At 39.5% G+C, this 25,488-nt stretch overlaps 1 protein-coding gene across 4 annotated transcripts in view; it reads right to left on the reverse strand.

The window, feature by feature from the left end:
• USH2A (usherin) overlaps positions 1-25,488 on the reverse strand; it is a 906,431-nt gene that overhangs the window by 378,831 nt on the left and 502,112 nt on the right. For all 4 annotated transcript variants that reach the window (XM_049868234.1, XM_049868232.1, XM_049868231.1 and 1 more), the window contains one exon: positions 5,597-5,773. In XM_049868234.1, coding sequence (XP_049724191.1) covers positions 5,597-5,773 — 177 coding nt within the window. The remainder of the gene's footprint in view (positions 1-5,596; positions 5,774-25,488) is intronic.

A 25,488-nucleotide genomic window follows, 5' to 3' on the forward strand; every position in this document is an offset into this window, starting at 1 on the left:
ATCACCAATGTCAACCACTTATTAAACTGAATGCTGAATTCCATGCATACAAAACACTAATGCACTGAGCCCCATTAAGAGTTGAAATCCTAACCCCATTAGTAACTCCAGACCTTGAAGGGGCAGAGGTCACAGGAAAGTTTCATATTTATGGATTAACATTTGGATTTCATTTTTATTTTTTTTACTGCTTTCCCTAGAACTCTTGAACCTGCAGTATAATACTAGTCAAGGCTCAGATTAAATACAATCTTCATTTCTAAAACTACCTTACTGCTAAATATGAGCAATACATTCTTACAAACAACCTAAAAACACAGTAATTGCAGAAATACAAAAACCTGAGTGCATGGGTGTAGGGTGTAAATGTGCTACATAATTTGAGCAAAAACCAAATCAAACCAAAAACAAACAAAAACCAAAGCTCCTCTAGTTGACCAAATACTATCTTTAAAATAAGTCTTTAAAATGTAAAATGTGTGCTATTTTAGAATTTGCCATGCATCATTTGGAGCCCTGGTGGCGCAGCAGTTAAGAGCTCAGGCTGCTAACCCTGAAGGTCAGCAGCTGGAATCTACTAGCCGCTCCTTGGAAGCCCTGTGGGGCAGTTCTCCATTCTATAAGGTCACTATGAGTTGGAATAGACTCAGCGGAATGGGCTTGGTTTTTTGTTTTTTGTTTTATTAATCATTAGTATATGGAGCAATTAGTATATATTCTTGCCTCCCTTAATTCCTATCTCCAAAATAACTTGGGTTTATCATATTTTTTAATCTTTTTTTTTTTTTCTCATCAGAAAAATAGAGTTAGCTACTTTGGAATCTACTGGGTGGCAACTAACCACAAGAACTAACAAATAAGATACTCCTTAGCTATCAGCTAAGATATGGTGTAACCAAAAAACCAAACCTGTTTCTGTGGAGTTGATTCCGACTCATAAGGACCCTATAGGACAGAGCAGAACTGCTCCATAGGGTTTCCAAGGAGTGGCTGGTGGATTCCAACTGCCAACCTTTTGGCTGGCAGCTGAACTCTTAACCACTACGCCACCAGGGCTCCAGGAAAATGAAGCAGCAGGTAAAATTCTTTATGTATGTCCTCTTCCCTCTCCTTTGCAAATTCTTATGTAAAGTAAGGTCTGCTCATCCAAGAAAAGTAACCAGGATGAGAGGAAGGAAGCCCTCATGGCACAATGGTTAAGAGCTCTGCTAACCAAAAGGTCAGTAGTTGCAATCTACTAGCTGCTCCTCGGAAAGGCTATGGGGTAGTTCTACTCTGTCCTATAGGGTCGCTACGAGTCAGAATCAACTGGAGGGCAATGGGTTTATGAGAAGAATCAGAGTAATCAGTTGGTGCAACTTGAGATGATTCCTGGCCTCCAATATTCCCTACCCTCCTTACAGCCTGGGCCCTAAATGCATCTACACAGCCCCAGTATTCCCACATTGGACCGTAGTGTACAGAGAAAGTACAGTTTTCCCTGGTTGGTTACAATACAAGGTTGTTCAGGTAGAGGATGGGGTGTGGGCAGGCGTGAGCAATGACAAGCTTACAATTTAAAACTCGTAACTAAATCATCTTGTCTGATTTATTTACTGATAATTCACCAAAGTTTTATTATGTATCTACCCTGTGTCAGAAGGAGCCCTGGTGGTGCAAATGATTAAGCGCTCAGCCGTTAACCAAAAAGGTCAGTGGTTCAAACTGACCCAGCAGCTCCTCAGGAGAAAGACCTGATGATCTCCTCACATAAAGCTTACAGCCTGGAAGACCCTATGGAGCGGTTCCACTCCATCACGTGGGGTTGCTATGAGTTGAAATCGGCTCGACAGTACCCAACACCAACAGCAAGCCTGTGTTAGGTTTTGTCTGAGCACCAAAAATAAAAACGTGAATGAGAAAGTCTCTGTTGTATAGGATCTTACAACCAGTGGTAGTGACAGTCAGATTAAACAATTTCCATATGACATGACTGCACTGTGGGATACAGAAGGCTTGTATCCCTGCCTTTGTAGGTAAGACATGACTTTCTGATGGAATGATTTCTAAGTTGAAACCTAAAATCTGAGTAAGAGTGGGGCAGATCAAAGGAGTTCCCAGACCACATTTGATAGCAAATATTGGATAAAGAAAAAAAAAGGAAAAGGTATTTCTGCTTTGCTCAAACCTTTTTATTATGTTCTCAAAATTTACTGAGAAGAAGACACAGCAAGGGTTATTATCATTATGATACTTGTATAATCCAACAGTGAAAGATATCACTAGGAATTCAACATCACTATAAAAGAGAGGTAACATTGAAATCAAGGAAATGGCAATAATGATAACAATCCAAATACAATGGAAAAGTAAATAGCATAGAGAACTTTGCCTGCCCATAAGCTGGGTTGCTTCTGTACACCGGTTCATTTATTATTCATTGCAGTATGGAACACAGTTCACTGGACAAAGGCATGCAAGATTTCTTTAATAACTCTCAGCACTAATTTAATTCTACTTAAACACACATATTCTAGTGAATGCCACATGCTTTTCAGCATGATTTTATGTGTAAATCAGGATAATATGTTTTCAGGTCATTAAGTAAAAGGAAGCATGAACTAAAACCTATTTAATCAATGAGGTATCACCTTTAAACTGCCACAAGGTCATAAAAAAGATAATTTCAAAGCTATAAGTTTCCTAATTGTAATCAACAACAATCTAATGATGAAAGAAAGTATGTCCTGATGGCTGTAATAAACTTGAGCAAATCACTGCCTGTCCTTAAAGGCGTTTTGTTCCCTCTTTTGGTAAAGTGCTGTCTCCCAAACCATGGATTTCTGAGTCCATAAAGTGAATGAGGGCATGGGGCCAAGACTGTGGGCCTGGATGGCGTTATGATAATGACATGGATAACCATCCACATAGCGCAGACGAAGAAAGCCTCAGTTAGCAGTTCATTTCAGTTCTGCTGTATCACTACGAAACAATATTTTAGCTTCTTTTTTGTATAATATTAATGCTTCTTCTAACAGACATATTCACTGTGTGTATCGAGTTAGCATAGGAGTTTGCTGCTTTTGAACTATGTCTGCCTATCCATCCATCCAACCATCCATTCACCCACCCACCCACCCGTCCATCCGTCCATCTGTCTGTCCATCCATCTGTCCATCATCTACCCAGCATCCATCCATCCATCATCCATCCATCCATCCATATCTAACCAATTGAAAATGAGTATATTCTGACTAATGGGAACCACACGTATGCCAGAGTAGAACTGTGCTCAACAGGGTTTTCAATGGCTGATTTTGACCTTTCTTCTGAGGTGCCTCTGGGTGGACTTGAACCACCAATCTTCTAATCTTTCAGTTAGCACTGAGCACTTTCACCATCTGCACCACTCAGGAACTAAGTAGTTAACTCTGTCTTTCTCACCATATACATATATACACTTAAGGCAAATAAACCAAACCCATAGTGACCCTATAAGACAGAGCAGAACTGCCCCATAGGGCTTCCAAGGAGCAGCTGGTGGACTTGAACTGTCAACCTTTTGGATAGCAGCCAAATGCTTAACCACTGCATTATATATATTATAAATAAATATACATACATATTATAAATTATTAGAACACACTTTGTTAAACACATGAACAATGATTAAATTGGCTCTGTTTTACGGATGCTGTGCAAACCACAAACTATCTAAATCAGTGTAAATTCCATGAAATGAATATATAACTCATTGAATTCCATATATCTGTTAAGAAAGTGAGCCTTAGTTGCACAGTAATTAAGAGCTTGGTGGCTAACCAAAAGTTCATTTCAAATCTACCAGTCAGTCCCTGGTAACCCTTGAGGCAGTTCTATTCTGTCCTATAGGATCGCTATGAATAGGAATCGACTCAATGGCAATGGGTTTCAGGGTTAAGAAAGTATCACTATGTAACTTAAAATCTCTATCTTCAACTTCTAAATGCGAGTAAAGGGTAATATGTATATATGAACGTTTAGAGTCATCAAAATTTTCTCTCCCTTTAAGCATTTACGCATTTGGATTAGAGTAAAAATGAAGATACAAATATTCAAGGTTTGTAGTGTTCTGTTTTATCTCACTTCTAAAACAAGCACTTACCTAAATTCAATTCCCTGCCTTTCTCTTGATTCATGGTTATGATACTACCTGAGTTAATCAGCCCCAAATGTTTCTTTCAAGCATTCTTTTCTTAGACAATGTGACTTCTGCCATTAGTGTTTCAAGTGTTTAATAAACACCCATTCATTAATCCTTACAATGACATAAAAGGTAGATAACAGTGAATGGTTTTTATAATACAACCAATAGTGAATATTTTCTTTGGGGTAGGAGGGAGTGTTCCATATAAACTGCGTATTAACCCATATTTTCCTCTAGTGATGAGGTACTTGGTGTTCTTATTCTCTTTGTGCCTGGAGGGGGTCTCTCCAGCCCTGCAGACTGCTGTGAAGAGCATGGTGACATTCTCCTTACTCCAGAACACTGGTTCCAGAAGCTGGGACACAGGGCAAACATTTCCTTCAGTATTTTTAGAAAATATACATTCCTAAACACTCAGTGGAGAATCAGGCTCTTCTTATTTTAAGTCATGCTTTCTGTTCAAGGGCCATCATGTAAACCTGAGAGGGAGTTTTCTCCTCAGTAATTACCAAACCACACCAAACGAACAAACTCACTGCTGTCGAGTGGATTCTGACTCATAGTGACCCTACAGGACAGAGTAAAACTGCCCTGTAGGGCTTCCAAGATAGTGAATCTTTATAGGAGCAGACTGCCACATCTTTCTTCCAGGGAACACTTGTGAGTTCCAACCATTGACCTTTTGGTTAGTAGCCAATTGCTTTAACCACTGGACCATCAAGGCTCCTCAGTAATTATTTCCCACAAATAATTAAAACAAGGGTGAAACTGATTTTATACCCAAATAGTGATAGTTCGAGTACATTGTCATTTTCTTCATAGACATATTTAAAATAAAAATATCCAGGCTGTATCACATTTCACATGGAACAGTGCACATATTGGTGTACTATAATCACAAGGGAATATAATTTAATGGGATTTTTTCTAGTGTGAATAGAGTTTTCCTATTTTTATATGATTTGCTCACTGTTCTTTTTTGCCAAGTGGGAAGGCTTAGATGTACATCTAAGATGGCTCTTCAACAAATTAGGAATGAGAATCATTGCAGTTGAAAATTAAAGCTAAAATTGAAAATATGAATTTATGAATCTAAGTAAAGTCCCAAAACAAAAACCACTTCCCTATATTTATAACATGCAAAAGGTGAAGATATTTATATAGGTGTATACATACATGTATATAAACACACATTAGTACAGGCACAGTGCCATACGAAAGCATTCTCAGTAAAACAATAAAAGATCATCAATATAAGGGTCTTGATAAAGGGTCTCAATAAAACAAATAACAACAAAACAATCAGAAATAAAATTGAGCCTCTAAGTTCTAAAATAAAAATATTCTAACAATAAACCAGGGTGTTCAATAGAGGCTTAGTTCTCGGGCATTTATATACCATGAGGTAGACAATATTTTTCATAGGCTTACCTCCTGGAGGCATTGCAATCATTATAGGATCACTTATCAAGCTGCCTTGGCTATTTGAAGCATTCACTTGCACGGTGTAGTTAGTAAAGGGAACCAACCCATCGACAAGAACCCACTGACTGCTCTTCTCACTGCTATGCATGGTCTGTGTGCCGTTCAGGAGGGTGTAGTTACCACCTGTTAAATAAAAAAAAGGGAGAGAAGGATATTAAGATTAAGTGTTTACGTTAGGATTCTTTCTTGCTATTGTTTGGCTCTTTTCTGGCCTTCTAAAATACAGCATACTAAAAAAAAAAAAAAGAGAGAGAACTGTAATATGGCCACACTGAGAGGCATTACATGATCTCTCATCAATGTGCATACTTTTATTTTATTATTTTGTGAGCAAAGTGTTAAGTGGGTTATGTTAACTGGGTTAACACTGTGTTCTCCAATTTGTTTGACTTTGTGGTCAATAAAACTGAACTGATATTCTTGCTGTTGTCGTTGTTGTTAGGTGCCATCGAGTCGATTCCAACTCATAGCGACCCTATGCACAACAGAATGAAACACTGCCCAGTCCTGTGCCATCCTTACAATCGTTGTTATGCTTGAGCTCATTGTTGCAGCCACTGTGTCAATCCACCTTGTTGAGGGTCTTCCTCTTTTCCACTGACCCTGTACTCTGCCAAGCATGATGTCCTTCTCCAGGGACTGATCCCTCCTGACAACATGTCCAAAGTACATAAGACGCAGTCTCACCATCCTTGCCTCTAAGGAGCATTCTGGCTGCACTTGTTCCGAGACAGATTTGTTCATTCTTTTGCCAGTCCATGGTGTATTCAATATTTTTCGCCAATACCAGAATTCAAACGTGTCAACTCTTCTTCGGTCTTCCTTATTCATTGTCCAGCTTTCATATGCATATGATGTGACTGAAAATACCATGGCTTGGGTCAGGCGCACCTTAGTCTTCAGGGTGACATCTTTGCTCTTCAACACTTTGAAGAGGTCCTTTGCAGCAGATTTGCCCAATGCAATGCGTCTTTTGACTTCTTGACTGTTGCTTCCATGGCTGTTGATTGTGGATCCAAGTAAAATGAAATCCTTGACAACTTCAATCTTTTCTCCGTTTATCATGATGTTGCTCATTGGTCCAGTTGTGAGGATTTTTGTTTTCTTTATGTTGAGGTGTAATCCATACTGATATTCTTAGATAGTATGAAACCATATTACAAGTATCATCCATATATCATAACTAAAAGTGCAAATGCAATACACAGGCATATGAATTGATCACTTGAAGAGTTGTTTTTAATTTTTTGATGGTGTTTTTATCCTGGGATTTTCTTTACTGTGCACTGCAGAAAATAACACTTTTCCTTCAGTAAATACTTCTAAATGTGAAGAGTACAATTAGATATATGTGTCAGATATCTCATGGATCATCAGTAGGGGTATTTTCTGCTCATGTTGCTTGGCAGGTGAGCTCTTTCTTTCTAAAGTCCCTGAAAAGTAAGTTGGGATGGGAGGTAATAGATGCCCACGTTGATCAAGAGGTCTATTCTTCAGCTCCATGGGAAAACACAAGAACTGCCTGCCTACAGAAAAGACCTATCTTCAATGCATCCTCACCCCAGTCCCACCACCACCTTTCCAAAGCTTTGGCAAACCCATACACAAGTTTCAGAATGGCTAGGGAGTGTGAAAATACTGCTGCCTGTTCACAGTGTTTTATCTCCCTGTCCGATAGCACACGGTTATGTTTAAGGTAAAGAAGAGCTAGAAATTAGGGTTAAATAAGAAAAGAGCTATGACTGAAAATGTTATAACACTTACATCACTTTATATGTTAGATGCTTTACAGAAAAGTTGACATCAGGCTTTTTTTTCCTAAATGGTGCTTAATTTTAGTAAAATTGGAGATATGTGTTATTATTACTTCTAAAATGTAGAATAAGAACCATTAAGAATACCAATATTTATATAAAATAGCCTTCTTCTTTTGCCAAAAAGAGTTTTATTATATGTACAATTCAACTTTCCTATCTTTGAATTCTGTAAAGATAGGAAAGCCAATAAAAAACACACATGATGTCAGACTTCAAGGAGAAAAATGAGCATATTTGCAAGATCTCCTGATACTGATATAATTGTTATTGATTAAATGTTTAAAAAACTAAAAGATGACCACATACTGAAAGTGATCTTGCATTGTGTAGTAAACAGTATTTAGTAGTTACAGTATTTACAAAAATATTCTATTTTAACACATTTTAGTAGCAGAGTATAGAACAAAGGGAAGTATATGAATTTGGTTGTCAGCGAGTCCTGCACTTGAACTCCTCCTTGTCATTTTTGAATGGCCAGCTCTTTGCTAAGTTCTTTAAATTTCTGAACCTTGGGTTCCTCTTCTGTGAACTTAGAATGATAATACTTACAATGCAATTTCATTGTGAAGGTTAAGTGAGATCATTTATTTATGATACTCAGCAAATAATAGCTGTTCAAAACCAGCAGCCAGGAATAGTGTTATTGTTTTTATCGGAATCCATACAACTGATGCATTTTTGACAAGCATCTAGAACTGGAAAGTGGCTAAGAATTACGCAACCTGTACTTTACCTTCTCAGGATCAATTACCTACCTCTTACAGTCTCCCTCCCCCCACAGAAAATGTATTATTCATCCAAATTCTGAGGTTTTTATCAGGAAAACAACACTAATCTTTTCCTTTACCACCATTCCATCGTCCCATCAGGTTATACCTGGAACTCTGAAATTAATAAAGATCAAATGATGCAAAAAAAGGTTGGATAGCTAGTTATGACATGATCATTTTAATGAAATGTGGGTAAGGCAGATAAAAACCTCAAATATAAAAACACATTTTTAAAAAAATGTAATAGTTTTGGAATGGAAGAAGTAGCTGAAAATTTTATTGCTGCAAAATACACTATTGTCATAAAAGAATACTCTGGACTTGAAATGAGCAGTATGAAATCTCACAAAGAAGTGGTTGTTTGTAGAGGAACTTATGGGAATAAATGGTACTTGTTGGCTAAAAATCAGGAAGGATAATTTCTATTCATTTTTTAGTAAAGGCAGATAAAGACATACACACAGCTTAATTAATGATTTCCAGGTCCTCAAGCAGAAGTAGAGCCATGGTAGTGCAGTGGTTAATAGCTCAAGCTGCTAACCAAAAGGTCGGCAGTTTGAATCCACCAGCCACTCCTCGGAAACCCTACAGAGCAGTTCTACCCTGTCCTATAGGATCGCTATGAGTAGGAACTGACTCGATAGCAACTTTTTTTTTTTTTTTAAGCAGAAATAGACCGTGCACTGTTGAATGTATCACACGCATTAACAAGATGTCTGCCACCAAAAAAAAAACAGCCTTTGACAAACTTCATTACGCACTGAAGAGATATTTCCAAATTACGGAAATGTTAGCTGTCATAGGAAACCCTGGTGGCAGAGTGGTGAAGTGCTATGGCTGCTAACCAAAGGGTCAGCAGCTCGAGTCCGCCAGGCGCTCCTTGGAAACTCTATGGGGCAGTTCTACTCTGTCCTATAGGGTTGCTATGAGTCAGAATCGACTTGACAGCACTGGGTTTGGTTTTGTTTTTGGTTTTAGCTCTCATATGCTCTTAATGGCTAAGTCAACTTGATTCAACCAGAGATAACTGTGTCAGTAAAGACACATGGCTAAGTGTTGATGACGATGCGTCCAAAATGAATACGACATAGTTCCTGCACCTGGAACTATGGATATGAAACCTGGATACAGTTAAATATGAGTACCTTCTAACCACTGTCTAACAACAATTGTCTTATCAGCATCTGAAGATCTCAGGCGCCCAGGACGTTGAGCTCCTTGGTGCGTTTTCAGTTCTGGCTGAAACAACTACTGCTATTGTTATGTGCTCAGGAGTAAAATCTCAAAAAGGTCAGCTTATCCTGTAGACACCGAGACAGATGCCCAATTGCCTTGGACATAGTATAAAGGGGCACATCTTACAAAAAAATTGAAAATTACAAAACAGAAAAAAAAACTAATGCAAATTCTAAAAATTTTATGAATTTCAATTTTACAAATTTCAAATCAGGTGCAAACGTAAGATCACCATGTAAACACCTATGATTATAATATTGGTGAGGTATCTGTCCTTGCCTTTTGTTTATTTGTTTTTGAAGCAAATTTCAGCTGTAAAACAAACACTATTGCCAGCTTTGAAAATGGCATAGCAGGCGGAAATATATTAAGTACCACTTTATTCTAAGTTTCCCAGATAACAGCATTAATACATGGTAATTATACAATTAGTTGTAACATTAAGTTCTAGTTATAGAACAATGATTACTCAGTAATTATAAGAAGTATGCAATTACTCAATAATTATGAGAAGTATGCAATTACATAACCATTTTGCTCAGTTCCAGAAAGAGTGTGTACATCTCCAGGAGCCATGCAGCCAAGTGAGTCTAATGTCCTCTCAGCCCACGAACACGCAGAGCCGAGCGAGGCTAATGTCCTCTCAGCCCACGAACACACAGAGCCGAGTGAGCCTAATGTTCTCTCAGCCCACGAACACGCAGAGCCGAGCGAGGCTAATATTCTCTCAGCCCACGAACACGCAGAGCCGAGTGAGCCTAATGTTCTCTCAGCCCACGGACAGGCAGAGCCGAGCGAGGCTAATGTCCTCTCAGCCCACGGACAGGCAGAGCCGAGCGAGGCTAATATTCTCTCAGCCCACGAACACGCAGAGCCGAGCGAGCCTAATGTTCTCTCAGCCCACGAACACGCAGAGCCGAGTGAGCCTAATGTTCTCTCAGCCCACGAACAGGCAGAGCCGAGCGAGGCTAATGTCCTCTCAGCCCACGGACACGCAGAGCCGAGCGAGGCTAATATTCTCTCAGCCCACGAACACGCAGAGCCGAGTGAGCCTAATGTTCTCTCAGCCCACGAACAGGCAGAGCCGAGCGAGGCTAATGTCCTCTCAGCCCACGGACACGCAGAGCCGAGCGAGGCTAATGTCCTCTCAGCCCACGAACACGCAGAGCCGAGTGAGCCTAATGTCCTCTCAGCCCACGAACACGCAGAGCCGAGTGAGCCTAATGTTCTCTCAGCCCACGAACAGGCAGAGCCGAGTGAGCCTAATATTCTCTCAGCCCACGGACACGCAGAGCTGAGTGAGCCTAATGTCCTCTCAGCCCACGAACACGCAGAGCCGAGTGAGCCTAATGTTCTCTCAGCCCACGGACACGCAGAGCCGAGCGAGGCTAATATTCTCTCAGCCCACGGACACGCAGAGCCGAGCGAGGCTAATATTCTCTCAGCCCACGGACACGCAGAGCCGAGCGAGGCTAATGTTCTCTCAGCCCACGAACACGCAGAGCCGAGTGAGCCTAATGTTCTCTCAGCCCACGAACAGGCAGAGCCGAGTGAGCCTAATGTTCTCTCAGCCCACGGACACGCAGAGCCGAGCGAGGCTAATATTCTCTCAGCCCACGAACACGCAGAGCCGAGTGAGCCTAATATTCTCTCAGCCCACGGACACGCAGAGCCGAGTGAGCCTAATGTCCTCTCAGCCCACGGACACGCAGAGCCGAGTGAGCCTAATGTCCTCTCAGCCCACGAACACGCAGAGCCGAGTGAGCCTAATATTCTCTCAGCCCACGGACACGCAGAGCCGAGTGAGCCTAATGTTCTCTCAGCCCACGGACACGCAGAGCCGAGCGAGGCTAATATTCTCTCAGGCCCACGAACGTGCAGTTCAGCCCCAGACCTAGAGCAACCGGCAAGATTTCAAGCCTTTGTGAAGCTCAATAATCTTCAGATTGAAAGCCAAAGCAGGGTCCCCAGATTTCTGCTCTTCCCCTCTGTTCTCCCTTTCTTCTTTTGAACTTTACCAATTTTGGCACCTGGAAATTCTGAATCGGTTCTTAACATGCAAGCCCCCCAGTTCTTGCCTCTTGGGAGGGTTGTGCTTTACCACTTTCACTGCATAAACTTTGTTTTCAGTGGGCTGGAAAATGCGGCCCCATTGGTTCAGCCTCAAAGATCAAGCTAGAAAACGCTCAACAGATAAGCATTCCCTATCTCAGGCAGCCATTCCTATCTGGTCAGCCTCAGCACTAACCCTATTTGTGAGTATAAGTGGATGGCGCAGGCCTGTCTGAGTGTCTACGTTCTGGAACCATGACCTCTTCTGCATGGGGACTCTGAGTTTTTAGCTGAGTCCCTCTCATCCACCGTCTGGCTATAGTCTCAGCCTTCGGGCTTTATCTGGGGACTGCCCTGGACTCTTTACAGAATGGAGTTGTCTCCACCCGTGTCCCATCAAAAATCACCTGGGGGTACTTCCTAAACATTTATATGCTGAGTTCCACCTCAGACCTACTGGATGAAGAATATCGGGGGCGGGGGGGCAGGGAGCCCAGGAATCACTAGGTGATACTCCTTAAAGTGCTGAAATTTGAGAACTATTGATATGAGGATTGTTTATCTCATCATGTTCAGGCTGGTCTTAAAGTAATTATCAGCATTCTTGTCCTCTGCTTCCAAAAATAATTAGATCACTTCTGGTGTCCTTATTAGACTCTCGATTTGGGCTATAAAATGCTGACTCTATTAGTAAACTACTTCGCCTGCAGAAAGTGTAGAGCTAACATTTAAGCCAGGTCTGTCTTCAAGGAGCACAAATCTAATACCGTTGCTCTATAAGAAAATGTAAAATATGCAATAAAACAATTTTTAAGATGAGTAATCATAATCATAATTTGTCCTATAGGTTCACTATCATAATTATTACAGACCTAAAGATAAAACTTAAATTCAGGATTTTCTGATTGGAGTATTAATTGCTGTCTCTGTTTCTCTGTTTCTGTCTCTCTCACCTTCCACTGAGGACTCAGGGGTAGGATTATTTGTCCACTAGCCAACATTACAAGGAAAACAAGTTTTGTAACAGATCAATGGATATTTGAAAATATAAAATTTTTCAATAAACTAATTGCTGTTTCAGGACATTCTACATTCTAAAGGGTCTTCAAAGAGGCTAATTTATTCAGCAATACTTTTTATTTTGAAGAAATAATTATTAAATGAAGACGCAAAATAGATCTCGCATTTTACATATAAAGATTATTTCCTTCAGCTTCGAAGTTGTACTAAAATGGCAACATGGATGTTCGGTTTTAAAGACAAGAATCTTATCTTCAATGTTCTTATTTGTTGAATAATAACATACTTTCTACATAATTTCTTAAAAAATAAAATACCATTGTAAATAAGTGTTTTCGCATGTGTGATTCCGGGATGTGTAAATGACCACTGTCCTGGGAATACCATCCTGTGGGGTTTTCTAGATTGAAATAACATAAACAGGTATCCTTTCCCATTCTGATTATAATCATTGTCACAAGAATTTTAATGCACCATATATTCCATAATTTTTTTCCTCTCTGTTGTACAGCTCTGACCTTTTCAATATTCTATAATTTGACTGGCTAGCCATTTCGGTTCTCTCCTTTTTACAGCCTTATTAACTTGTAGGAACGAGGTGAAATGAACAACCAATCAGAATACCTAATATTGCAAAGGTCAGCGTGGTCCTCTGCAGTATCTTCACACACAGCATGCTGTGTGCCAGGCATTAGCATCCTGCTAGCTCATTCATGTGACAAAGATTGTAACAAGAACAGAAAATGGCACAACATGAATCCATTCTCTTGACAGAGATTATAATGAGAAATGACAGAGAACAAACCAAACTGATTCTTGTTACTCTGTGAGGATTTTGTATGTCAGGCCTGGTCCTGCTTTAAGTTAGCCTTTTTCTGAATCCAATTACACCTTGAGGTAGAAAAGGTGTTAACTAATTCCCCACGTCTTACTGTAAAAGGAAAATGCTATATTTTTTCCTGCACTGAGGTCTCAATTTTAGTGTTGTACAGCTCTGCACCTTGCATTCACAGAATCCTGCAAACACAGAAATGAGAAACAGTACCGAATGGTACACCGCAGATCCAGGCAAAGTGGGAAATAGGTCCTATAACACGAGCTAAGAATTCTAGGTGGCTCTAGATAGCATGCATTAATATTTTACTTTCATTTTTATTTATTCTAATTAAGAATATGGTTTCAAATTCTCTTACCAAAAGTAAACGTGTCCTCCAAACTCCAATATTGCGGCAGAACTCACTTTGCAAGGGGCCCTGAAAGATGCTGGGTAATTTTTTTTGGTAGTTAATATCTGATTAAAAAGACTTATTTCTGGTTTAAGCTTTCGCCAAAGTAGAAAATATATATGGATATACACCTACATAGCTATCTTCTCCACAGTCCATTTTGAAAGAGATAGGAATACATAGCCTGTGATCCACTCAGGCCTCATAGAAGGACAGTGCTCTATTAAAGTATTCTGTTTCTTGCCGTTATTATAATTACTCTAATTACTCTAATAGTGATTTCTAATTAGTTGTCGTCTAGTAAAAGCTATACTTCTTTGAACCAGATCTAATGATCTGACTGGTGGTCATGGTCCCCAGACCTTCTGTAAGCCCAAGACAGGAACCATTCCCCAAACCAACTCTTCAGACAGGGATTGGACTGGACAATGGGATAGGAAATGATACTGGTGAACGATGAGCTTCTTGGATCAAGTAGACACATGAGACTATGTTGGCATCTCCTGTCTGGAGGGGAGATGAAAGGGCAGAGAGGGTCAGAAGCTGGCCAAATGGACACTAAAAGAGAGAGGAGAGGGAAGGAGTGTGCTGTCTCATTAGGGGGAGAACAATTAGGAGTATACAGCAAGGTGTATATAAATTTTTGTATGAAAGACTGACTTGATTTGTAAACTTTCACTTAAAGCACAATAAAAAAATTATTTTTAAAAAAGCTATACTTTGATACATCCTTAAATTGGTGATTTGGCTTGTATGGTAATTGTAGTTCATGGAATAAACACACAGAATATGCTATTCACTAACCAAAGCACGCTTTGGAACATTTGCCCTGGCAAGCGCGGTAGGAGCTCCATAGACGCTGAGGATCTTTGTGTTTTTTTCTGTTTTGTTTCATTTTAGTGAGTGAGCAAGAGAAAGCCTAAACATTGCATAACTACCCTTCTAAATATTTTAAGTTCAGTAAAACCTGCAAAAGCTAGAACCTTTGTAAGGCGAAAAACTGTTACATAAGGAAAACAAATATTTTCCACTAAAACAAGCAATAGAAAAATGGTAAGACTGCACCCTGTCAAAGGCAGAAATCTTTCGAGACCCAGAAAAACAAAGCCAAAAAACCAAACCCACTGCCATCCAGTCAATTCTGACTCATAGCGGCCCTACAGAACACAGTAGAACTGCCCCACAGGGTTTCCAAGGAGTGTCTGGCAGATTCGAACTGCTGACCTTCTGGTTAGCAGCCGTAGCACTTAACTACTATGCTACCAGGGTTTCCAGAAAAAACAAGGGAGTCTCATTGAGTTTTGGCTCTGACAAGTTTCACTTTATTATTTTTTTAAAGTTTTTGGGCCAGGTTTTTTTTTCATTAACTTTGTTCTATGTGTTATGGTCAGATTTTCCTAAATGGGTCTCTTTTTATTAACATTAGAAAAGAATCATATCTACAGATCTATATCCATAAGTCAAAAACTCAAAACCAGACCCACTGCCATCAAGTCGATTCTGACTCATAGCAACCCTATAGGACAGAGTAGAACTGCCCCAAAGGTTTCCAAGGAGCGCCTGGTGGATTCCACTGCCAAGCTCTTGGTTAGCAACCAAGCTCTTACCCACTGCACCACCAGGTCTCCGATATCTATATGTGGGTATGTACTACGAATAAATTCAGAGATTTACTGTGACTTGGAAAAATAGAGAAATAATGTCTGCTTTCATTACCTATGTTGAACCCTGAGAAGTCAGAATAGTTTCTTCTTTTTGACTTATTTTCTTCCCTTTGAGCAAAGTGTTGTTTTTCTAAATGGACAAACTGTTGTCATCACCTCAATTGGCTAAGAGCCGATTTGGGCAAATGTGGGTGCCTGGTTGGTGCAAAGGGTTAAGTGCTCAACTATTAACCAAAAAGTTGGTGGTTTGAACCCACCCAGAGGTGCCTCAGAGGAAAGGCCTGGCCATCTGCTTCTGAAAGGTCACAGCCTTAAAAACCCCAGGGAGCATTTCTAATCTGCACGCGTGGGGTCGCCACGAGTCAGAATCAACTCCGGGGCGACTAACACCAACAGTAACAACAAGCTCTCAGAGAAAGTGGTCCCAGTTTCCACACTAAGCAGTGGATGTGAACGTGACTATTTTACCAAAACAAACTGCTGCTTCCTTAGGAGTGCTAGAAGTGTGTTGCTGAACATTCAGTCTTTAGCGTCACTGTGACCAAATGGACAACTCAACAACAAGTCTTGATTCCAGAGGAGAGTATGCCACCAACTCTTAACTCAATGACTGGTGTATTATTTTCTTTTTAATCACTAGGATATATTATTGATATAGTTTCTCCACTAAAGGCAAGCAATCCTTTCAGATGAGAATTACATATGTGTTGCTGGTGAATTCTACCTACTTTACTTGCTTCAGTCATGTAGTCATGTGTTTCTGTATTAGTTATCTATTACTGTCTAACAACATTGCCACAAACTCAGCAGCTTAAGACAACACACATTCATTATCTCATATTTCCTATGGGGCAGGAGTCCAGGAAGGGTTTAGCTGGGTTCTCTGCTTCAGGGTTTTACGACTGCTATTGAAGTGTTCGTCAGGAATTTAGTCGCATCTCAAGGCTCTTTTTTGGGGGAGGATCCCTAAAACCAAAACCAAACCCGTTGCCGCTGAGTCAAGCCCAACTTACGGCAGCCATGTAGGATGGAGTAGAACTGCCTGCCCCATAGGATTTCCAAGGAGCAGCTGGTGGATGCAAACTGCTGACCTTTTGGTTAGCAACTGAGCTCTTAACCATTGTACCACGAGCAATGGGAAGAATTCCAAGTTCTCATGGTTGCTGGCAGCATTCAGTCCCTTGCAGGTTGTCAGACTAAGGGCTTTAGTTACTACCTGGTTGTTGGTCTGAGGCTGCCCTCATTTCTTTTCTACCTGAGATTTACCAACATGGCCCTTTGTGTTATCAAAGCCAGTTGAGTCGATTCTGACTCATAGCAACCCTACAGGACAGAGTAGAACAGCCCCATAGGGTTTCCAAGCAGCAGCTAGTGGATTCAAACTACCAACCTTTTTGGTTTGCAGCCTAGTACTTAATGTCTGGGCCACCGGGGCTCCAAAAAGACCTAACCAAATAGCAACCAACTAGGGGGAACGGCAATCATAACATCGACAAAAACATTTGAGGAGAGAATTCCAAGAATATGTATATAAGGGAAATGGAACAAATGAATGTCACTAATTTGGAAACCTAACAGTAGAAGAAAGACAGTAAATCCTTGTTTAGCACAGCACAGCTCTCAGAGGAAAGATCAGCCAGCACAGGTCCCAAGAACTCTCCCCAGTCCTCTCCATCTCAGATGAAATGGGCTGACTAGAGTCTGCTGAGACAGGGAGGGCAGTGGAGGCTGGACATCCGGACAGGCACTCTACTGAGTTGGAGGAAGAAGCTGATGTTCCCAGGAGTGGGAAATGTGTGCTTTTGGATGGAGTGGGTCCTCCACTGAAGGACATTGAATCGGATCTCAGAGGAGAGAAACTAGATTTCCAAGAATTCTACCCACGCAATTCTACCCATTGCATCCCCCTACACCCTCTATTCTAGTCCTGTCCACTCCGTTAATAGCAACACCCAGTCTTCAAAATTTAGGCCAGGAGAAGACTAAGTAGCACCAGACAGGAAGAGAAGTGGGCCAAGTAGAACTTGCCTTGATCAGAATAAATGCAAAATGTGAATAGAGATGCACACACAAGGCATAGCAAGAGAGAAAGAAATAACAAACCAAATATGCACACATCCAGCCATGTGCTGGTGACATCTGCAAAAGGAAATCCAGGTGATTTTCTTTTACAGACGTGATAGCTACTGTTCTAAAGACTTAATGGGAGTATCTGACAAGTCATTAACGAGTCCTTGAGGGAAAGGTTGGGTTTCTGTTTCAAGTGCTTTTGAAAAGACTTTCTAAAACTTTGGGAGTCGTGAGCCTTTCAGAGGAAAACTGATTTGCCAGAGTTTATCTCTGCACGCAGTACCAAAAAAAAAGAAAAAGTTGCCATCAAATTGATTCCAATTCATAGGACCTTATAGGACAGAGTACAACTGCCCCAGAGGGTTTCCAAGGCTGTAATCTCGATGGAAGCGGATTGTCACATCTTTCTCCTGTGGAGTGGCTGGTGGGTTTGAACTGCCAACCTTTTGGTTAGCAGCCGAACGCTTAACCACTGTGCCAACAGGGCTCCTGCACACAGTACAACCAAAGGTAATTTGCCAAAAACATAAAATATTCTATATCTCCAGATCCTGGGGAAAATATGTAAGTGGCTAAATAAGGCTAACATATCGTCTGAAAGAAGCACCCATAATGCTAACGTTACCTTGGAATTTAAGAAAATAATTAAATAACTGTGCCAAATAGTGCCTCATTCTGAATATACGAAAATTAATTACAGAATGATTTAATTGTGCCTTTGCTAAAAATTGGCTTAAAAACCAAGAACAGGTGGCTAGAGTCAGAGACAGGAGAACTGTAATGAGGTACCATGAGTCCCAAAATAAGCATTCAATATGTAAAGGATCATAAGATATAAATTTGTTTGTAAAGCAAAGAGTTTGATATATAAATGTTGGCCTCTTGAGCAACAACTTAATCAATTTTGCTCTTTAATTTAAAGTTGGACCGTTTTTCTCTTTCAAATCCCCCAGATGGTGGCTTTTCCAGTCTGGGTAATTATAGAAATGAAGCAGGCTGCATACCTTCAAAGGCATTTTATGCCCCTTAAGTACTTTCTTATTGTTAACCTAGGCCACTCAGTGTGGTGAGGTTCTAAATAAATGCGTAAAAATAGATGACCGTTAATCACTTTACCAAACAGGCTAAGGATGCAGTTTACAGCCACCAATCATATTAATTAGCCCGATTTTTTGTTAGTTTTTAGGAAAGAATGCACTTCGTTTGTAAACTTGACTTCAGCTTAAGAAAAATACTGAGCAATTTGAAAAGTTTATTAATGGCCTTATATTAACATATTTTAAGTATTTACCTTTATACTTGCACTGCCAGTATACAAATGAAGATTATGTGCTTTTAAAACACACTCGTAACTCACAGATGCCAAGAAGAATGTTCAGTTCTTCAGGAGATGATCAGGAAAAAACTGGCTAAAAGGCATAGAGCAAATGTAGGGCCTCCAATCCATAATCAAATATCTAGATTGATTGTGTCACTTGCGCTTGTATTGATTTCAATTGGAGTAGCTCACCAAGGGAATAATAAAAATGTGGAATAAAACTGATTTATGAGAACAAAATAAATCCTTTTGTGAGCGGTAATGAATTGGTACTATTTAACCCTTTCAATCACAGAGTGAAAAAACTATTTATTTTTTAAGAATGCTGAGCTAGCCAAAAGAAGTCATATCAAAAATGCCAATACTGCCAAACGCCATTACACTAAGTTGTACTGCTAGGAAGAAATGCTGCTGTAAACTTGATGGAAGACGCCATTTGACATAGACATACTTCTAGCTTTCCTGGGCAAAGGACAGACCTAGAGATCCAAAGTATTATGGAATCACTCCATAAATGCTTACTGTAAGTATTTACATGATTTATAAGACAGTTGAGAAGCAAGAACAAAATATGATGGTACAACTTTAACCAAATGAAGTAAAAATAATAAAGTAAATATTTTCCCCCTTAATATTTAATACAAACAATGGAGGGTTACCCCAAAGATAACAAGGAGATCTAGGGGAGACAGATTTCAGCAGAATTTGGCATCTAAATACACTAGGTTTAAGGAAAATTAGAAAATGGGCAATGTTGTGTACATAGAGTCATCAAATGAACCCACCTGTAACCAGCGGATTCAAGAAGGAAAAAAAAAAATCAGTTATTTCATATGCTTTGACAAAACTTTCCCAATAATCTGACATTGACTTAGTTTTAACTTTCCCAAGTGTGCCAACATGTTATAAACATGTTATAACCCTGGGCTGCCCCAGACAATGGCAGCTCTCCATGTGCTGGTCTTGTCATTGAGGAGCTGAAGTTTTTAAATTTTGTTTCATTTTAATAAATTAAACTTAGGTATTAAGTTTAGTTTAAATTCATGATTTGAGTCTAAGTATTAAGTCTGTGACTTGATTACTTAAAAATGTTTAACTATGTTTGGAAGAGCCTGGGTATGAGAATCTGGTCACGAAACTAAAATTTCAAGGAGTCTAAATACAGACGGGCCAAGTGTTTCTGATAAAAATTTAACACCTGAATTCAGGGGTAGTTGAAGGGTAAAATATACACTAGGTTTTGAAGACTTGGAGAAAAACTGTAAATATTTTCGCATTAATAATTTTTAAATTTGGTGACATGTTGAAATCATAATATTTTGGATATATTGGATTAAATGCAAAATACTATTAAAATTAATGAGTCAGAATAGACTCAACAGCAATGGGTTTTGGTTTTCTTTTTATTAAAATTGGAACTATTTCTTTTTGTAGAGAGTCAGGGAAAAAGAGGAAGCCCCTCAACGAGATGGATTGACACAGTGGCTGCAACAATGGGCTCAAGCACAGCAACGACCGTGAGATGGCACAGGACCAGGCAGTGTTTTGTTGTGTTGGTACAAAGGGTTGCTAGGAGTAGGAAGAGACTGGACAGCACCTAACAACAGCAGCAACAACTGTGAGATGGCGCAGGACCAGGCAGTGTTTTGTTGTGTTGGTACAAAGGGTCGCTAGGAGTAGGAAGAGACTCAACAGGACCTACAACAGCAATAACATTTCTTTTTACTTTTTTAAAAGTGCCCAGAAGAAAATTTCAATCACATACGTAGCTTGCATTGTATTTCTACTGGGCACATTGTTCTAGTACGCCAAAGGAAAAATTAGAATGCACATTTAAAATGCGGGTTCATTAACATCTTAAGCCAAAGGGAGCAAACCTCATTGTACCAAAGTCTGCCAGTACAAAATGGGGTGCAACTTTGTTCACAGAATGCACAGATTCTGCACACTCCGTTGTACTTAATTCATAGTCCTAAGAAGGCTGATTTCAGAGCTACCCGGAAGCGAAGAGCTATAAGAAGGGGGGAGTTGATTTGTTATCTGCCCTGTCAGTTTGGCTTGTACTGTCATGGTGTTTAATAAAAGCACATGAAGGTAACTTTATTTATTCACATTGGCATAAAAAGGCTTTTAAAAAATTAATACATTTTACTATTTACAATGAAACATAATTTAATTCAGTTTGATGGTACCATAATTATTACAGCATAATAATTTTTCTAGTATGATAACTTCTGCACATATGCCATAATAATAAATCATTAAACAGGAAATAGAGAGTACCCAAAGCAAAAAGATAATAAGAAACTCTATTATCATAAAGAAATAAATTATTAGGGAAAAATGAATATGAACCACTATAATTTTAAAGGATTCTGGTGAAAGCAAGATGGTAATAAATAGTAATTGCAGTTGGTTTGGACTTCCAAAAAAGAGAACTGAGTTCTGAGATTTTTAATATCTCATGGTACAATGAATGCAAGTCTTTTTTCCCAAGTTTTCATGAGAGTTTGGAATTTTAAGTTCTGTTGTTTTCTAAAATCTTTCAATAGTCTTGGCCTAAGATGACACATATGTAACAACACATACTACCCAAGTTTCCCCCTTTTTTTCTTCTTTCATTCTTTCTTTAGTTCTGGTTATAAAAGAAATACTTGTTTATTGTAAATTTTACGACAATGCCAGAAAATATGAAGAAAAAAGCTAAAACCATTTAAAAACTCAAGATGTTCAATGTTAATATTTTAGTATAAATTCTTTCATATTTTTTCACAGATATACATACATCTAAATCTATATGTCATATTTTGCAATTATATGATACTTGCAAAATATGTATGATACTGTTTTTTAACAGTGATAATGTCACAAATATATTTCTTGATCAATAAATATGCATATGCATACTCTTCTTAATGGGTTCACCACAGTGAATTTAACCCACAGAGTTGGACATTTAGGAATAAAGTCAACAAAACAAACTCGTTGCCACTGAGTCGATTCTGAATACCTTCCCCTAAATTTTTGCTATACAAATAAATTTTGCCAGGAGCATAATTTTGCAAATACTTTTGTGCACTTATCAGATTATTTCAGAATTTCTGTGCTAATGGATACAAATATTTTAAGCCTTTTGTATTTATTGCCTAAGTTTATTTTAATGATCTCAAATGAATGATTGGAAACACAGATGATTGGTCAAATAATTTGGTTATGGTTTATTGAAAAAATCATATTGTATGAGTTTTATTTGTGATAAAGAACTTAGAACTAGAGCTCTTTTTGTTTAAGGTAAAAGCATCTGTCCTGTCTGTCAATACGTTATATCCAGTTAAGTCCACGTAACAAAGTGCGCTGGGTCATGGGGATAATCTTTAAGTACCTCTGATTTTCTATTTCAAAAGAGCTGGAAGAATTGTTAACTTCAAAAAAAAATTTTTTTTTTAAATCCGCTGTTGTCGAGTCCATTCCGACTTAGAGCAACCCTACAGGACAGAGTAGAACTGCCCCACAGAGTTTCCAAGGAGCACCTGTTGGATTCAAACTGCCAACCTGTTGGTTAGCAGCCGCAGCACTCAAAAGCCACACCACCAGGGCTTCCACTGTTAACCTAAAACCTAGAGGTATATAAAGGTTTAAAGGAAGTGTTGGTGAAAATGGCATGTTTTTAAAACACAAATGTAATACCAATAATAATTATTTTAATACATAATAAATAAATGATCAAAATCACAGAATAAAAAAAACTACCTATAAGTCTAACAAGAAATATAAGGTCTTCATAACACAAATTACAAAACTTTACTGAGATCTGTAAAATGCCCAAATAAATGGAATCAGCACACTTCTGGGTCCGAAATTTTTGAAGATGTAAATTCCTCAAGCATTAACTTAAAAAATGAGCGTCCATTAGAAATACCAGCAGAAGTTTTCCAACTCCATTAAATGTTTAGTTGGAAGAATATACATATGAGAATAGCTAAGACCTTTAAACAAAAATGGCCAATAAACTGAAGGGGGAGTATAGAAACTTTACCTAAAAGTTATGAAAGTATTTTCTCAATATTTAAGACGTTGAAAACGCAAAGATAAAATCACCATAGGAAGGGTTCAAAGGGAAACAGGGATAGACTGAACCATTCAGAAACAGGCCACAGAATACACACGAATTTAAATCTCTGATCAATTTAGCAAAATAAAGCAACATTTATATCTTAACCCACGTGGAAGGTGAGGATTCTAACACTGAACCACCACTGGCCCACGTTGAAACTCCTAGTTCATAAATGTTCACAAAACCTATCGTGCAGCAATTTCGCGGCTGGCTTCCCCATGCGAGCCTCAGCACGCAAGTTACAGAAACCCCGAAGTCAGCCTTGGTGTGAGTTTGAAATGGCTTGAGCATTTTTAAATGTTTCCCCTCCTATAAAGGGGAATTTGTTTTTTGTTTCTTTCTTTGCTTGCTTTTTAAGCATGTCAAGCCTTTCAAAGTCAAAGGTAAGACTTTGGAGTTCCCCGCTGAGGAGACATAATTGTCCGAAACATGAACTTGGCCACCAGCACACTGCAGTTAAGAGCTCTCTCCCACCTCCGTAGGCAGAATCCCCTGCCTGCCTGCAGCCCACGGTTAGGATTTGCATTTCACCATCACACTGCCGCCTCAATAGACACAACAGCATAGAGTTTGCGCTTGTTCATTATGTCAAGAAAATAGCCAATTAGGTACCAGACACAAATTCAATAAGCTGCTGTGAGTGTTGTGAGCAGATGAGTGCTTAAATAAGTTTGATAAATTAATGCTTAACTCCATTCTTGTGGAAGAATATGTCCTAATTACATATTTCTATAGCTTTATTGCCCATAACGTGATATACAATCAGAATTGTCAATATTTTCAGTGGATATATATTCTATAGCCAAATGTTTGCGATGACATATATCTCATTATTGCCCGTTCATATTTGCAGCAATAACATAGCAATGATTTTTAATACTAGGTAAAAAAAAAAAAAAAGGTACTGTGTTTTCATATTTGTGTATATTTATACCTCCAGAAATGTGTTGGAACTTTATGCTAAAATGTATTAACTATAATTTATTTTTTGCAGAAGAGAAATTTGCTTCACAGATAGGGAGAGAGTGGTTTCCTCCATTCCCGCCCCCTCCCACCCCCCGGGATGCTTACTGTACTTGCTTTGAACCTAAGAATTGTTTCCACAGTTGTAATCCCTGATATATCTTGGGTTGATGTTTTAAAATATTTCAGCTCGTTGTTGTTGTTGAGAATATACACACCTAGGCTGGTATCTTTACAGGAGCAGGTCACCTGGTCTTTCTCCTCAGGAGCTGCTGGGTGATTCAAACTGCCAACCTTTCAGTGAGCAAGCCAGCTACTTAACCATGGCACCATCAGGGCTCCTTTTCTCTTGAGTTGATTTTAACACAATATCTGAAATGGTCAGGGAGAGAGATCCAGGGCTGCTGCTTTATAATCAAAGAACTTCCTAAAAATACACTCATTTAATTTCTGCTATGCCTTTAAAATAAATTGTTTGGTGAATAATTATATCATGTGAAAAAAACCTTACTTAGTACACACAATGTCTTTAAAATGTGGGTACTTGAAATACTATTGCCTGCTACTTGAGACTTTTACAAGGTTTCAATTTTCATATATTGGTCCTTTATTTAAAAAATGGGATAGAGCTATAATTCCTCTAACCTGTATTTCTGAAAATACGGGCCCTGAAATCAGGGTAGAACCAAAAAACAAAGCCATTGCACTCCGGCCAATTCTGACTCCTACTGACCCTACAGGGCTGAGTAGCACCGTCCCTAAAGGGTTTCCGAAGCTGTAATCTTTATGGAAACAGGCTGCACATCTTTCTCCAGCAGAGCGGCTGGGGGTTTCGAACTGCTGACGTTTTGGTCAGCAGCCCAACACTTTAACCACTGTGCCACCCATTCACCCATTGCTGCCCATTTGACTCTGACTCATAAAGACCCTATAGGACAAAGTAAAACACCCCTTAGGGTTTCCAAGGAACGGCTGATGGATTTGAACTGGTGACCTTTTGGTTAGCAGCCAAACACTGAACCACTCTGCCACGAGGGCTCCTAAAGTCAGAGTAAAAACAAACAAACAAACAAAAAAACCCGTTGCCATCAATCGATTCCTACTCCTAGTGACCCTACATGACAGAGTAGAACTGCCCCACAGGGTTTCCAAGGAGTGGCTGGTGGATTCAAACTGCCAACATTTTGGTGAGCAGCTGAGCTCTTAACCACTGGTCTACCAGGACAAGTGGCCCTAAAATGAAGTGAACCCCAACAGCAGAGCAGAGCAGAGCTGGCCAGGCTGACATCGGCACCCCCCTACCCACTGCTCTACCCTTCCACTCGCCACATTTGCTTTATAAGATCTGAGTGAGTTCACCTGCAGCCTGACCCTCTAACTCATTACAGGGAAATGAATTCAAATTGCTTGAAAAGAAGCTGCCTCTTTTATCTTCTCACTGACTGACGGGCAACTACAAAGTTCTCCGACGGGATTCCAAGTTACAAGCTGTACTGCATCACCGGAACAATCCCCGCAGCGGGTTTTCCCAGAGGGCGGCTGTCAGACACACCGCATTCCTTGCAAGCAGCACTCTGAAAGGGCACGT

The sequence above is a fragment of the Elephas maximus genome, chromosome 24 (assembly GCF_024166365.1).
Source record: "Elephas maximus indicus isolate mEleMax1 chromosome 24, mEleMax1 primary haplotype, whole genome shotgun sequence".
Lineage (NCBI taxonomy): Eukaryota > Metazoa > Chordata > Mammalia > Proboscidea > Elephantidae > Elephas > Elephas maximus.